At 46.0% G+C, this 14,806-nt stretch overlaps 1 protein-coding gene across 12 annotated transcripts in view; it reads left to right on the top strand.

The window, feature by feature from the left end:
- Positions 1-2,141: 2,141 nt before the first annotated feature.
- Fbf1 (Fas binding factor 1) overlaps positions 2,142-14,806 on the top strand; it is a 36,131-nt gene continuing 23,466 nt past the window's right edge. For 2 of the 12 annotated variants that reach the window (XM_045158463.1, XM_045158466.1), the window contains exons 1-7: positions 2,477-2,862; positions 4,307-4,392; positions 6,175-6,202; positions 8,705-8,746; positions 9,604-9,691; positions 11,547-11,595; positions 13,425-13,475. In XM_045158463.1, coding sequence (XP_045014398.1) covers positions 4,390-4,392; positions 6,175-6,202; positions 8,705-8,746; positions 9,604-9,691; positions 11,547-11,595; positions 13,425-13,475 — 261 coding nt within the window. In that variant the 5' untranslated portion in view covers positions 2,477-2,862; positions 4,307-4,389. Of the gene's footprint in view, positions 2,270-2,292; positions 2,452-2,475; positions 2,863-4,306; positions 4,393-6,174; positions 6,203-8,704; positions 8,747-9,603; positions 9,692-11,546; positions 11,596-13,424; positions 13,476-13,872; positions 13,909-14,806 lie in introns of those variants that run through there. The other 10 variants (XM_045158455.1, XM_045158454.1, XM_045158458.1 and 7 more) reach the window with 10 other exon arrangements.

Here is a 14,806-nt window from a genome sequence, read left to right on the forward strand (position 1 = left end):
CCTCTTCTTTTCTCTCAAATAAATAAAAATAAAAAATACTGTTTATAATAATAATGTTCAGGGATGGAGGAATGGTTCAGTGCCTCATTTGCATGCCTGCAAAACCTAACAACCAGAGTTCAAATCCCCAGTACCCACATATGGCCAGATGCACAGTGGCACATGTGTCAAGTTCATTTGCAGCGTCTGAAGACCCTGGTGTGCCTATTTTGTCTCCTTTCTGTTTGCAAATAAATAAATGGGAAAAAAAAATAACAGTTCTTATTTCTGGACAGGCCACAAGCTGTTTGATTCTTTTTCTTTTCAAATTTTTTCAAATTTTTTTGTTTTTTTTTTATGTATTTATTTGATAGTGACAGACAGAAAGTGGCAGAGAGAGAGAGAATGGGCGCTCCAGGGCCTCCAGCCACTGCAAATGAACTCCAGACGCATGCGCCCCCTTGTGCATCTGGCTAACGTGGGTCCTGGGGAATCGAGCCTCAAACCGGGGTCCTTAGGCTTCACAGGCAAGCGCTTAACCACTAAGCCATCTCTCCACCCCTCTTTTCAAATTTTTATTAACATCTTCCATGATTATAAAAAATATCCCATGGTAATACCCTCCCTCACCCCTGAAAAATAGTTTTTAAATGTTCATTACAAAACCAAAATGGGGGTGGAGAGATTGCTTAATGGTTAAGGCACTTGCCTGCAAAGGCTAATAACATGATTTCAATTCCCAGTACCCACATAAAAGTCAGATGCACAAAGTGGCACATGCATCTGGAGTTCATTTGCAGTGGCTGGAGGCCCATTCTCTGTCTGTCTTCTATCTCTGCTTGCAAATTAAAAAAAAGGGGGGGTGGAAGAGGGATAAGAGAGGATAATGGGAATGAATGTGATAAAAATACATTATTTACATCTATGAAATTGACTACGTAAAAGTATTGTCGAGCTAAATTATTTTGGCATGATACTGTTGACTTTCAAATATTTTTTAAAGGTGCCAAATGTGATCTTCCTCAATATTAACTGCTGACTTCTAGTTGGCAAACTTTTAATGTCTGATTGTCATGGACATAACCAGGTAACTTGTTTCCTTTAGTTCCTCCCTGGCAGCGCAGTTCAGCATGCATTACTACCTTGCCCTAGTAGACCATCCTTTGGAAGTAGGAGTACAGGGCCAGAGCTTGCAAGTCCTAGACGTGCCTGACCTGCCTGCTCTCCTTGGCCTCAAATAAGTCAGACCAGTACCATCCTTTGTGACCCATAAAAAAAGATCCATAAAAAGGGGCTGGAGAGATGGTTTAGTGGTTAAGGCGTTAGCCTGCAAAGCCAAAGGACCCAGGTTGGATTCCTCAGGACCCACATAAGCCAGATACACATCTGCAGTTTGTTTGCAGTGGCTGAAGGCCCTGGTACACCCATTCCCCCATAATAAATAAATAAATAATTTTCAAATCACATAAATATCTATAAAATAGTACACCCAAAGGGCTAGAGAGATGGCTTAGTGGTTAAGACGCTTGCCTGCAAAGCCTAAGGACCCAGGTTTGATACCCCAGGACCCACGTAAACCAGATGCACAAGGTGGTGCAAGTGTCTGGAGTTCGTTTGCAGTGGCTGTATGCCCTGTCACGCCCATTCTCTTTCTCCCCTTCTCTCTCTCCCTCTCAAATAAATAGAGAAATAAGTACACCTAAAGCCGGGCGTGGTGGCGTTAATCCCAGCACTCGGGAGGCAGAGATAGGAGGATTGCCGTAAGTTCGAGGCCACCCTGAGAATACATAATGAATTCCAGGTCAGCCTGGGCTACAGGGAGACCCTACCTCGAACTCGCGATGAGACACTTCTTGGCCTACGCGTCAATTTTTCCAGCCTCAGCCTTGCTGCGACCGCAGGCGTGGCACGCTCAGCTATATGCCCGCATTGACTTAGGATGTCGGCTTTTCTGGCAGCGCAGCTTTGATGTGATCATTGACCAGGAATGTCACAGTCACCACTGAGTGCCCAGGACGCGAGGAAATTAGTCCCTCCCGCCACAGTGCGTGGATGTTCTGCAGAAGAGCCTTTGGGAACCAGCGCGCGGCGGCGGAGGCGTTGACCCGGCTCCCAGCAACGCGCAGAGCAGCCAACAGATGCCCCGCCTGGAGGTGCCCAACGCAAGGACCTCTGGGAAATGTAGTTCTCCTCAGAGCCTCTCTCCGTTCGGTCCGCCTGTGAGCGAACTTCGGACTACAGCTCCCAGGATGCTTCACGTCGCCTTCTGCAGGAGGCTAGCAACAGCGAGGTGGGCATCGAGGCCGACGAGGTGGTAGGCCTGGCAGAACTGGGTGTGGAAGGAATGGGTTAGGTTCTCCGAGGCCGCGCCTCGGAAGGGACACCCCAAAACAGGGATCTCAGGGGCCAGGCGGATCAGCGGTGCGCTTGGCCTGAGACGGGATGAGCGCGCGGGGGATGGATCCTGGAGGGGTACCGAGCCTTTGGCCTGAAGGGACACTGTGGGAGAAGGCCTCTGGCCGAGGGGCGGGCTCGCGATTTAAAAGATGCCCGCTGGCATGACGTGGGATGAGTAGATGCGGGGACGCGACGTTACTCCGGGACACTTTGTCTTTTACAAGTCGCCCCTAAAAAAGCATCCCCGCCCGTCTGGGAGGCTGGGGACTGGGTGCATAGGAGACGGCAGACGTTCCTTGTTGTAGGTTAAGGACCAAAACGCGTTTGACCTTGTGGGTCGCTAACGTTGCCACTACAGAAGAGAGACACAAACATTCCTCTCGGTCTGCCATCCCAGACACACTTTGCATTCTTACAGTAGCAGGGCAGGCCACCGCAGGGAGACGGATGAGCGCCTCTGACTCCTTCCTTCCCGGGCAAGCGAAGGTGGGTTGTGGCTAAGTGGAGGAGGGGGGAAGGGGAGAGGACTCTGCGGAATTCTGTTCTCAGAGGAGTGAGTTACGCACAGCCAGTGTGAAGGTAAGTTTTGCACCGCCAGTGAAAGCAATGTCAAAGAGTAACAGAGCTCATGCTTGCCCTTTGTGTACGGAATGCTGCCTCCAAAAGCGGCCCGGAGTGGTGGCTGGGAAGGGGTTTTGACCACAGTGCCAAGCACCTATTACCTTTCCAAATGGTTCCTTGCCACACCTCTCTTTCTTCAAGTATTTTCCAAGCCAAGGAAACCCCAATAAGCAAAACAGAGCCCGTTCTCATTTCTCATGTGAATTATCCACTTCATAAGAAATTTCACCTCTCCTCATCCCTCATTACTAACACATCATATTCTCTCTCTCTCTCTCTCCCTCTCTCTCTCTTTCTCTCTCTCTCTCCCCAGAGGCTTACTTTGGGCCCAGGAACTTACTATGTGACCAAGGCTGGCCTCAAACTCATGGTAATCCTCCTGCTTCAGCCTTCCAAGGGCTGGTAGTATAAGTATGAATCACCAATACCAAAACTTTCTTTCCTCCTTCTACTTTTTTTTCTTATTATTTTTTCTTTTTTAAAATTATTTTTATTTATTTATTTGAGAGAAAGAGGCAGAAAGAGAGGGAGAGAATGTGCGCTCCAGGGCCTCCTGCCACTGCAAATGAACTCCAGATGCATGCACCCCTTGTGCATCTGGCTTATGTGGCTCCCAGAGAGTCAAACTGGGATCCTCTGGCTTTGCAGGCAGACACCTTAACCACTAAGCCATCTCTCCAGCCCTATTTTTCTTTTTTAAAAATATTATTTATTTATTTATTTGATACAGAGAAAGAGGCAGAGAGAGAGAATGGGCACACCAGAGCCTTCAGTCACTGTAAAGGAACTCCAGATGCATGTGCCTTCTTGTGCATATGGCTTACGTGGGTCCTGGGGAATCAAACCGGGATCCTTTGGCTTTGCAGGCAAATAGCTTAACCACTAAGCCATCTCTTCAATCCCTATTTTTTCTTTTTTTATTGACAACTTCCATAATTGTAAACAATATCCCACTGTAATTCCCTCTCTCCCCCTCTTTCCCCTTTGAAACTCCATTCTCCATCATATCCCCTCTCCCTCTCAATCAGTCTCTCTTTTATTTTGATGTCATGATCTTCCTTTTTTTCAAAAAGTTATTTACTTGCAAGCAGAAAGAGATAGAAGAAAGACAGAATGGGCACACCAGGGCCTCCAGCCACAGCAAACAAACTCCAGATGCATGCATCACTTTGTGCATCTGGCTGTACATGGGTACTGGGGAATCGAACTTGGGTCATTAGCCTTTGCAGGCAAGCACCTTAACCACTAAGCCAACCCTCCAGCCCATGCCACATCATTTTTAAGCAGCCACTTTCAATTTCTATATTAGGGCAGATGAGCCTGCTATGGATAAGAATTCAAGTGAGCTGGAGAATGCTGTGAAGGAGCTGCAAGAAGTCTGCAGAGCTCAAGATGGTAGGCTGCAGAGCCCCATGTGGGAACCATCCTCCACCCCTCCCCACCCCCGGCCCTGAACTTCTTGACTGCATGGAATAGTCTTGGGTGGCAAGGACCAGGATATGGTCCCTGGAGAGCAGTGATGGGAGGTAGCATTGAAAACAAACTTAAGCAATGAGCAAGGTTTATTCTGGACCTCTCAGTGTCAGCAGGAGGGGTTTTAAACAGCCATCACTAGGGTTCAGACACAGAGCAGACAAAAGTATTTCTAGTCTTACGGAGCGTGGTTGGGGCAAGAGTTGCGCATGATGTATAGAGATCAGGGAAGAGGAGAAACTTCTGTCCCCTCCTTGGCATGACTGGATTAGTGAGGGCTGTTTCCATGCTCTGAGTAAGTTTATTCTCAGCTGTGAGAAAGCAAACAGAACTTAATGTCTGCAAATGCTGATGGCGTTCTCCTCTGGTAACCTCATAAAAGACAAAAACATTCATTCTTTGTGGCCAGTTTCAACATATGTTCACTGTTTGATTTATTTTATTTTACTTATTTAATTTTTATTAACATTTTCCATGATTATAAAAAAAATATCCCATGGTAATATCCTTCCTCCCCCCACACACTTTCCCCTTTGAAATTCCATTCTCCATCTTATTACCTCCCCATCTCAATCATTGTACTTACATATATACAATATCAATCTATTAAGTACCCTCCTCCCTTCCTTTCTCTTCCCTTTATGTCTCCTTTTTAAATTACTGGCCTCTGCTACTAAGTATTTTCCTTCTCACGCAGAAGCCCAATCATCTGTAGCCAGGATCCACATATGAGGGAGAACATGTAGCACTTGGCTTTCTGGGCCTGGGTTACCTCACTTAGTATAATACTTTCCAGATCCATCCATTTTTCTGCAAATTTCGTAACTTCATTTTTCTTTACCGCTGAGTAGAACTCCATTGTATAAATGTGCCACATCTTCATTATCCACTCATCAGTTGAGGGACATCCAGGCTGGTTCCATTTCCCAGCTATTATAAATTGAGCAGCAATAAACATGGTTGAGCACGTACTTCTAAGGAAATGAGATGAGTCCTTTGGAAATATGCCTAGGAGTGCTATAGCTGGGTCATATGGTAGATCAATCTTTAGCTGTTTTAGGAACCTCCACACTGATTTCCACAATGACTGGACCAGATTGTATTCCCACCAGCAGTGTAGAAGGATTCCTCTTTTTCCACATCCCCGCCAACATTTATGATTATTTGTTTTCATGATGGTGGCCAGTCTGACAGGAGTGAGATGGAATCTCAATGTAGTTTTCATCTGCATTTCCCTGATGACTAGTGACATAGAGCTTTTTTTTAGATGCTTATATGCCATTCGTATTTCTTCCTTTGAGAATGCTCTATTTAGCTCCAAAGCCCATTTTTTGATTGGCTTGTTTGATTCCTTATTATTTAACTTTTTGAGTTCTTTATATATCCTAGATATTAATCCTCTATCAGATATATAGCTGGCGAAGAATTTTTCCAATTCTGTAGGTTGCCTCTTTGCTTTTTTCACTGTGTCCTTTGCAGTGCAAAATCTTTGTAATTTCATGAGGTCCCAGTGATTAACCTGTGGTTTTATTGCCTGAGCAATTGGGGTTGTATTCAGAAAGTCTTTGCCAAGACCAATATGTTGAAGGGTTTCCCCTACTTTTTCCTCTAGTAGTTTCAGAGTTTCAGGTCTGATGTTAAGGTCCTTAATCCATTTGGATCACTGTTGGACTTTATAAATATGATTCTCTTTTCCAACTTTAGGCACCCAAAGCCAAGAAGGGATTGAAAGGTAAGTGGAGATATGGAACATACCCTTGAGGCAAATATATTTTTTCTTCTTCACATAATTCAAATATGTCTATGTTTTGCTTGGTTAATTTTGTTGTTGTTGTTGTAAGGTCTCATTCTAGCCCAGGCTGACCTGGAACTCACTCTGTAGTCCCAGGCTGGCATCGACCTCACAGTGATCCTCTTACCTCTACTTCTTGAGTGCTGGGATTAAAGATGTATGCCACCACACCTGGCTTTATTATTATTATTATTATTATTTTTACTCGTTTATTTAGTGTGTGTGTATGTGTGTGTGTGTGTGTGTAACTGTGGACCTACATGTGCCACTGTATGCATGTGGAGGTCAGAGGACAACTTTTGGGTCAGTCCTTGAGCCTGCTACAGTTAGGTACTCAGAGTTGCATAGTGAGTGAGTCATCTCCCCAGCCCCTTGCCTGTGTTTAAACAGCGGTGAGAGGCTTGCTTCTCCCACAAGGCCTCAGGCAGCTGTCCTTACCTGAGACCTCTTTCTGCTCATGCTACCTCTTTGGTCCTCAACAAGTCAGAAAAAAATAAATGAGGTTTTAGGTTGGGTGTGCTGGCTTATGCCTGTAATCCCCACACTCAGGAGTTGAGTCTTGAGAATTGCCTCAATGTCCAGGCCAGCCTGAGACGCTTGTCTCAAAGTCTCAAAAAACACAAGGAAGGGAAGGAAAGGAAGGAGAGAGAAAAGAGGGCCTGGGAAGATAGTTCCTTGGGTAAAGGCACTTGCTTGCAAACCCCAGGTTCCATTTCCCAGCACCTACATAGAAACAAGTAGCACAGGGCTGGAGAGACGGCTTAGTGGTTAAGCACTTGCCTGTGAAGCCAAAGGACCCCGGTTCTAGGCTCAATTCTCCAGGACCCATGCTAGCCAGATGCACAAGGGGGTGCATGCGACTGGAGTTTGTTTGTAGTGGCTGGAAGCCTTGGCACGCCCATTCTCTCCCTCCCTCTCTCCCTCTCTCTCTCTCTCTCTCTCTCTCTCTCTCTCTCTCTCTCTCTCTCTCTCACTCTCTATCTGCCTCTTTCTGTCACTCTTAAATAAATAAATAAAAATGAACAAAAAAAATTTTTTTTAAGTAGCACAGTAGCTTGGCATGGTGGCACACACCTTTAATCCCAGCACTCAGGAGGCAGAGGTAGGAGGATCACTATGAGCTTGAGGCCCCCCTGAGAATCCAGAGTGAATTCCAGGTCAGCATGAGCTAGAGTGAGACCCTGCCTCAAAGAAAAAAAAAGAAAAAAGGTAAGTTGAAGCCAGGTGTAGTGTTACATGACTTTAGTACCAGTGCTTGGGAGTCTGAGGTAGGAGGATTGTCGTAAATTCAAGGTTATACAGAGTGAGCTCTAAGTCAGCCTAGGCTAGAGTGAGACACTGCTTCAAAAAAAAATTTTTTAAAAAGCAGGGCATGGTGGTGCTTGGAAGGCATAAATAGGAAGATAGATGTGAGTTCAAGGCCAGCCTGAGACGATACAGTGAATTCCAAGTCAGCCTGGGCTAGAGTGAGACCCTACCTAAAAAAAAAAAAAAATTCTGGAGCGATGGCTTAGCTGTTAAGGTGCTTGCCTGCAAAACCTAAGGACTCAGATTCAATTCTCCAAATCCCAAATCTCTTTCTGTCTAATAAATAAAATAAAATATATCTTAAAAAACCAAAAATAAGAGCTGGAAGGATGGCTTAGCAGTTAAGGTGTTTGCCTGCAAAGCCAAAGGACCCAGGTTCAATTCCCCAGGACCCACATTAGCCAGATACACAAGGGGGTGCACATATCTGGAGTTTGTTTGCAGTGGCTTCGTTTGCAGAGGCCCTGGTGCACCCCTTCTCTCTGTCTCTCCCTCTCTCTCTCTCCCTCGTTCTCTGTCAAATAAATAAATAAAAATAAAATATTTTAAAAAACAAAAATAAAAAAATAAGTTTTAGGGGAAAATATCCTTCTCACTGAGCTCTGTATTCAGGAAAATGTGGTTGGAATTAAGGGGGATAAAGGCAGGTAAACTGGGTTGGAGAACTAATTCCATATTCCTACTTAGGTTCCCCCTTCCCCATGTCTCCATCAGAAAGTGGCCAGGGAAGGGTACATCCTGGGTTCTGGAGGGCCTTAGAGGGAGGGGAGGGCTACAAGGAGACTGCTCGCATGAGTCGGGCTTGCGCACATTTGCACGCTTCTCCCGAAGAACTCACTGGCTCTTCGGAGTCTGGAAGACTGAGAGATGGTTAGTGTGCCATGGAGACTCGGAGAGAAAGGAAGTTATACCGACAGTTTTCATTATTCTTTGCAAAAGCGACTTTAAATATCTGCCTGGGATGTTTGATCAAGACAGTAACTTGTAGCCAGAGCTGGACACCATCCCATGGCTAGGGAAGGCAGAGGTGACCCTAAGACCCATGATCTGAGAACTAGAGGGTGTCTCAAGACTGTCAGCTTGAAGCGCCATACTTCTTCCTTTCTGAAGGCTGATAGCTCTTTTCTGTTCCAGACTCCATTGACGATGTCCTTGGTGACCTCCTGGGGAGCGATAGTAAGTGCTCCTCCCAAGCCCCTTTTGGGCCCATTGTTTTTTGGCTTTCCTGTGTGTATGTGGTTAGTATGTATGTGTGCATATATATATATATGTACAGGTGTGTGTGCAGGTGTGTGAGTGTGGAGGCCAGATGACAACCTCAGATGTCATTTTTAGGAACACCATCCACCTCTTATTTTTTCCCCTGAGATAGAGTCTCTCTCTAGTCCAGGCTGACCTGGCACTCACTCTGTAGTCCCAGGCTGGCCTCAAACTCACAGCAATCCTCCTATCTCTGCCTCCCACATGCTGGGATTAAAGGCGTGCGCTGCCACACCCCGCTCAGCCCCACACTTCTTAATGCTTTTTGAGACAGGGTATCACTCTATAACTTGGCCTCAAATTCATAGAAGTCTTCTGCCTCATCCTTCCTAGTGCTGGGATTGTAGGCATGAATCATTCCACCAGCTAGCCCCTTCTTCATGTCCGTGTTGCTGGACTGAGGGACAGGGCTTGCAGAATGCGCACAGCTCACCAGGTATAGCCCAGAGAACCCTCCCAAGCACAAGCTCCGCCCACAGCCTGGGCTGTGTGAAAGCCATTGTGTCTTGGCCTTTCCATGCACTGTGGGCGAGTGGATTGGGTTGAACTCCTCATTTGAAACTCATTGGCATCTGGGTTGACTTCCTTCTTGGAAGTGCATCCTCTTTCCGTTCAGGTTTGTCAGGGTATAATACTGGGACCTGTCTGAGGTGCCAACACACCGTGTTTCTGTGGGAGTGTCAGGGAGACTGTGGGGTGGAGGGAGGACTCACCATCCTCCATCTCCACTACTCTGTAGCTGAATGGCAACTTTTCATTTTCCTTTGTTCTAGCAACATTCCCTGAGAAGCCTGTTGGACCAGCCTCACGTGCCAGCACAGGAGGCGCATCTCAATGGCTCTCTTCCAAGGCTAGAGCAAAGTAAGTGCAGTGGCAATGCCAGTCCCTCACTCTGCTCCTTCACCTCGCTTCCCACTGGCCAGTGCCCACAGTAACCATCATGAACTTGCACCGCTCCCCTATGCTCCAGTCATCCAAGCGACCTGGAGAGTGGAAAGAGGACTGGCCTCACTGTGTTTCAAGTTTGTTTGGTCTCTTCATAGATGAACAATAAAGGTGATGGTCCACCTGCCTACCTTCATTTCTCTAGAGCTGGCCTCAAATTGGATCATGAATACAGGGATTACAGTCATGTACCAGAATGCCTAGCTTTAACAATTTAACTTTAAAAATATATATTTATTGGGAGCCAGGCATAGTGGTGCATGCCTTTAATCCCAGTACTTGGGAGGCAGAGCTAGGAGGGTCGCTGTGAGTTCAAGGCCACCCTGAGACTATGTAGTGAATTCCAGGTCAGCCTGGTCTGGAGTGAAACCCTACCTCGAAAAACCAAAATAAATAAATAAAAAAAAATATAAGAGCCGGCGTGGTGGTGCACACCTTTAATCCCAGCACTCGGGAGGCAGAGGTAGGAGGATTGCCATGAGTTCAAGGCCACCCTGAGATGACAGAGTTAATTCCAGGTCAGCCTGGACCAGAGTGAGACCCTACCTCGAAAAACCAAAAAAAAAAAAAAAAAAAATATATATATATATATATATATATGTATATGTATATGTATATATATATATATATATATATATATATATATATATGGCTGGAGAGATGGTTTAGCAATTAATGCGCTTGCCTGAGAAGCCTAAGGATTCATGTTCAACTCTCCAGATCCCATGTAAGCCAGACACACAGTGACATAAGCATGCAAGGTCACACATGCACACAAGGGGGCACCCATATCTGGAGTTTGATAACAGTGGCTGAGGCCCTAGCACACCAGTTTTCTCAGTCTCTTTCACACTCATTCTCTTGCATATATAAGAAAAAGGTCATTAAAAAAAGAAAGAAAGAAAAGGGCCAATCTGTTGGGCTTGCCTGAAAAAAATTTTTTTTAAATATATTTGTTGGGCTGGAGAGATGGCTTAGCAGTTAAGGCTCTTGCCTGCAAAGCCAAATGATGTAGGTTTGATTCCTCAAGACCCACATAAGCCAGATGCACAAGGTGGTTTATGCGTCTGGAGTACCTTTGCAGCAGCTGGAGGCCCTGGCATGCCCATTCTCTCTCTCCCTCTCTCTCTTTCTCTCTCTGCCTCTTTCCCTTAAATAAATAAAAATAAAATATTTAAAAAGGAGGGGGATTTACCCCCTCCTGCCTTCTCATGAGTAGGAACTCTCAGAACTTTCTCCTCTTTAATCTAATAATCTCTCTCATTTAAAAAAAAAAGTGTGCTGGGCATGTTAACTCACACCTTTAATCTCAACACTCAGGAGGCAAAGGAAAGAGGATTGTCATGAGTTTGAGACCACCCTGAGATGACATAGTGAATTCAAAAAATAGAAAAAAAATCATTGTACTATGTGGCCTGTGAGGTTCTCGAAGCATCTCTGTCCCTTAGAGAAGTCTCTCCAATAGTTCCAAGGTTGTTTGTTTATCTATTTGTTTTTGAGACAGGGTCTGATGTTCAGACTGGCCTCGAGAATGATCTTAAACTCCTAATTCTTCTTCCCTCTGCCAAGTGCTAGGTTTATAGCGTGCACCACCAGACTCAGTTCTCTCTTCTTCCCTCCTTTCCTCCATCCCTTCCTCTTCCTCTCCCTATCTCATGGTGCTAGGATTGAATCCAGGGCCTCGCACATACTAAGAATACAAACACTGAGTTGCACCTCCAAGTCTAGTGACGTAGGCATAGGGGTCCATGTTGATTTCACCTTTTTGCAGGTCCCTCTTGAAAGACAATGTGGAAGACCTGGCAGGAGCTGATGCTGAGGTGAGCCTGGCCCATTCCCCAGTCCTCAGTCTCTGTACTTGCGCCCAGAACAGTGACTGGTGTTGTCAAGTAGCTCCTCACAGAAAGGATTAGAAGTTCCTGCAAAGTCCACTGGGGATTGTTTTGTTCTGTTTCATTTGAGAGTTTGTCTCTTTGTAGCCCAGGCTAGCTTAGAACTCAAGATCCTGAGCTGCCCCTCCCAAGTTCAGGGATTACAGTCACCCAAATGCATGGCCTGTAATTTTTTTTTTTTTTTTTTTTAGCTAGGGTCTCACTCTAGACCAAGCTGACCTAGACAAATGAACAACAACAAAAAAAAAAAAAAAAGACAGCCCAACAGACTGACCTTTCCTTTTTTTCCCCCTGATTTTTTAAGGTTTCAAGGTAGGGTCTCACTCTAGCTCAGGCTGACCTGGAATTCACTATGTAGTCTCAGAGTGGCCTTGAACTCATGCCAATCCTCCTACCTCTGCCTCCTGAGTGCTGGGATTAAAGGCATGTGCCACCATACCCCGCTTTCTTTCTTTTTTTTTTTTAATGCATGAGAGTGACAAAGAGATTGAATGAGAGAGCGGATTGGCGTGCCAGGACCTCCAGCCACTGCAGTCAAAGTCCAGACCTGTGTGTGCCCTCTTGTGCGCACGCGCAACCTTGCATGCTTGTGTCACCATGTGTCTGGCTTCTATGGGACCTGGAGAGTCAAATATGATTCCTTAGACTTCACAGACATGTGCCATAGCCTCTAAGTCATCTCTCCAGCCCTTTTTGTGGTCTTTTGAGGTAGGGTCTCCCTCTAGCTGACTTGGAATTAAAGATTTTTTGTTTGTTTGTTTGTTTTTGTTTTTGTTTTTTTGAGGTAGGATCTCACTCTAGCCTAGGCTGACCTGAAATTCACTCTGTAGTCTCAGGGTGGCCTTGAATTCACAGCAATCCTCCTACCTCTGCCTCCCAAGTGCTGGGATTAAAGGTGTGAGCCACCACATCTAGCCTAAAGATTTAGTTTTATTTATTTATTTATTAGAGAGAGGGAGAGAAACAGAGAGAGAGAGAGAGAGAATGGGCATGCCAGGGCCTCTAGCCACTACAAACGAACTTCAAATGCATGCGCCACCACGTGCAATCTGGCTTTGGTGGGACCTGAAGAATCAAACCTGGATCCTTAGGTTTCACAGGCATGTGCTTTAACCACTAAACCATCCCTCCAGCCCGCGGCTATTTTCAAAAATATTTTTTAATCATTTGTTGCACTCACTGAGGCAGGGATTGCCATGGTCTCTTACTGTTGCAAACAAATGCAGACACTTGTGCCACTTTGAGCCTGGCTTTACATGGGCGTTACAGAACCAAATCCAGGCTGCCACACTTTGCAAGCAAGCTGCTGAGCCATCTCCCCATCCCCTGTGCTTGGTCTTTGTAGCAGAGCAATAACCAAGGGCTGTTGAAGGGACCCAAAGCAGCACCCATCTCCTCTCAATGGCATAGTGGGGTCAAAGTAGACCTCTTGCTATAGAGAAAGTCCAGGCTGTCTGGTCACAGGATTAAGAAGTGGTGTGATTTGAATCCTGGGATGAAGGAAGTGGTCTCTACTGTCGGGAGGAAGAGAAAGTGGCGATACTTTGTGGGTCTCCCCATCTGGCCAGGTTTGACCTAGAGCTAAGCCCAAGGTAGGGACAAGGGGCCCCTCTTGTTTATGCTCCATGGTCCATGCTCTGTCTCTGCCTAGCCACTGCTCTCACAAAAACAAGTTGACAAGGTGCTGGGAGCTCCAGGTATCATGGGGCCTTGACTAACTCCTGTTTAATCTGTGTCTTCCTCTTCTATGGGCTTAGATTTCCGACATCTCAGAGGCAGACCCACAAGCCTTGCTGGAGACAATGAAGGTAGTGAATCAGTTTCTCAATACTCGAGGCTGGGCGGGGGGCCAGATAGTCCATGTCAAGGCTTCACTCCTCCTGTAATTTCTCCTTTGCAGCTTGAGTTTCTGAACCCTTCATTTAGCCCTTAAGGAAATCCCCTTTCCCAAGTTATTGTCCTGGGCATAAACTAGTTTTAAGGATATCTGGAGACTGGAAAGTTTATTTTACAGGCCTAATGTGAAATAGGACAAGCTACCACCCAGTGACTCACCTAGCTGGATCCCAACACTACCTGGGGTGGGGGGGGGGAGTCGGGTAGAAAGGGATAGTGTCTCCTCCAACATCTTTTCCTGAAATTTTTCTCCTTGTCCCCTGACAAGTGGGTGTCCCTTCTCATCAGATGGAAGCCCAAACCTAATCTTTGCACTAGAATTTTATGACAAATTCTGAAAAGTGGGTAAGAACATAATCTCACAGGGATAACTAGGGGTAGCTTGGCCTGGGCCTCGGCCACTTCTGGTTCTTCCTTTGGAGCTAGCAGCCATACCAGCTGACCCTGGTAGTACACCCAATTATCCCATTTATCCATGTTCCTCAGGCCACTGCTAAACCCTTGGTTCCAGCCTGGGGGACTCTAAAGAATTGTCCATTTCCTTCTTGGCTCCAGATTCTGTTTCTTTGTAATTTATTTTTATTCATTTATTTGAGAGCAACAGACAAAGAGAGAAAGAGGCAGAGAGACAGAGAGAGAATGAGCGTGCCAGGGCTTCCAGCCACTGTAAATGAACTCCAGATGCACACGCCCCCTTGTGCATCTGGCTAATGTGGGTCCTGGAGAATCGAGCCTCAAACCATGGTCCTTAGGCTTCACAGGCAAGCGCTTAACCGCTAAGCCATCTCTCCAGCCCAACATTCTGTTTCTTTAACCTCAGTTGGACATTTTTCTCCCCAGGGCCCTGGCCACGGCCTTCGGCATTACTCTCAAGTCCTCTGAATCACTTTATTTTTTTATTTTTATTTTTTAATTTTTCAAGGCAGGGTCTCACTGTAGCCCAGGCTGACCTGGAATTCACTATGTAGTCTCAGGGTGGTCTTGAACTCAGAGATCCTCCTACCTCTGCCTCCCAAGTGCTGGGATTAAAGGCGTGCGCCACCATGCCTGGCCTGAATCACTTTTTTTGTGGTGATCTTGACTCTTCATTTCAGAACCATCAGCCAAGCCCCCACCTGCTCCACTCTGCTTACCTTTGGGTCCATTTCCTTTCCTAATTCCCCTGGGTACTTCTTCCCTCAGCTGGAAGTCGTCCTCCCCGTTCTACTGGTCAGCTTTGCATCACTGCAGTAAAATGCTAAAG

Source organism: Jaculus jaculus, chromosome 9, assembly GCF_020740685.1.
Source record: "Jaculus jaculus isolate mJacJac1 chromosome 9, mJacJac1.mat.Y.cur, whole genome shotgun sequence".
In the NCBI taxonomy this organism is placed as follows: domain Eukaryota; kingdom Metazoa; phylum Chordata; class Mammalia; order Rodentia; family Dipodidae; genus Jaculus; species Jaculus jaculus.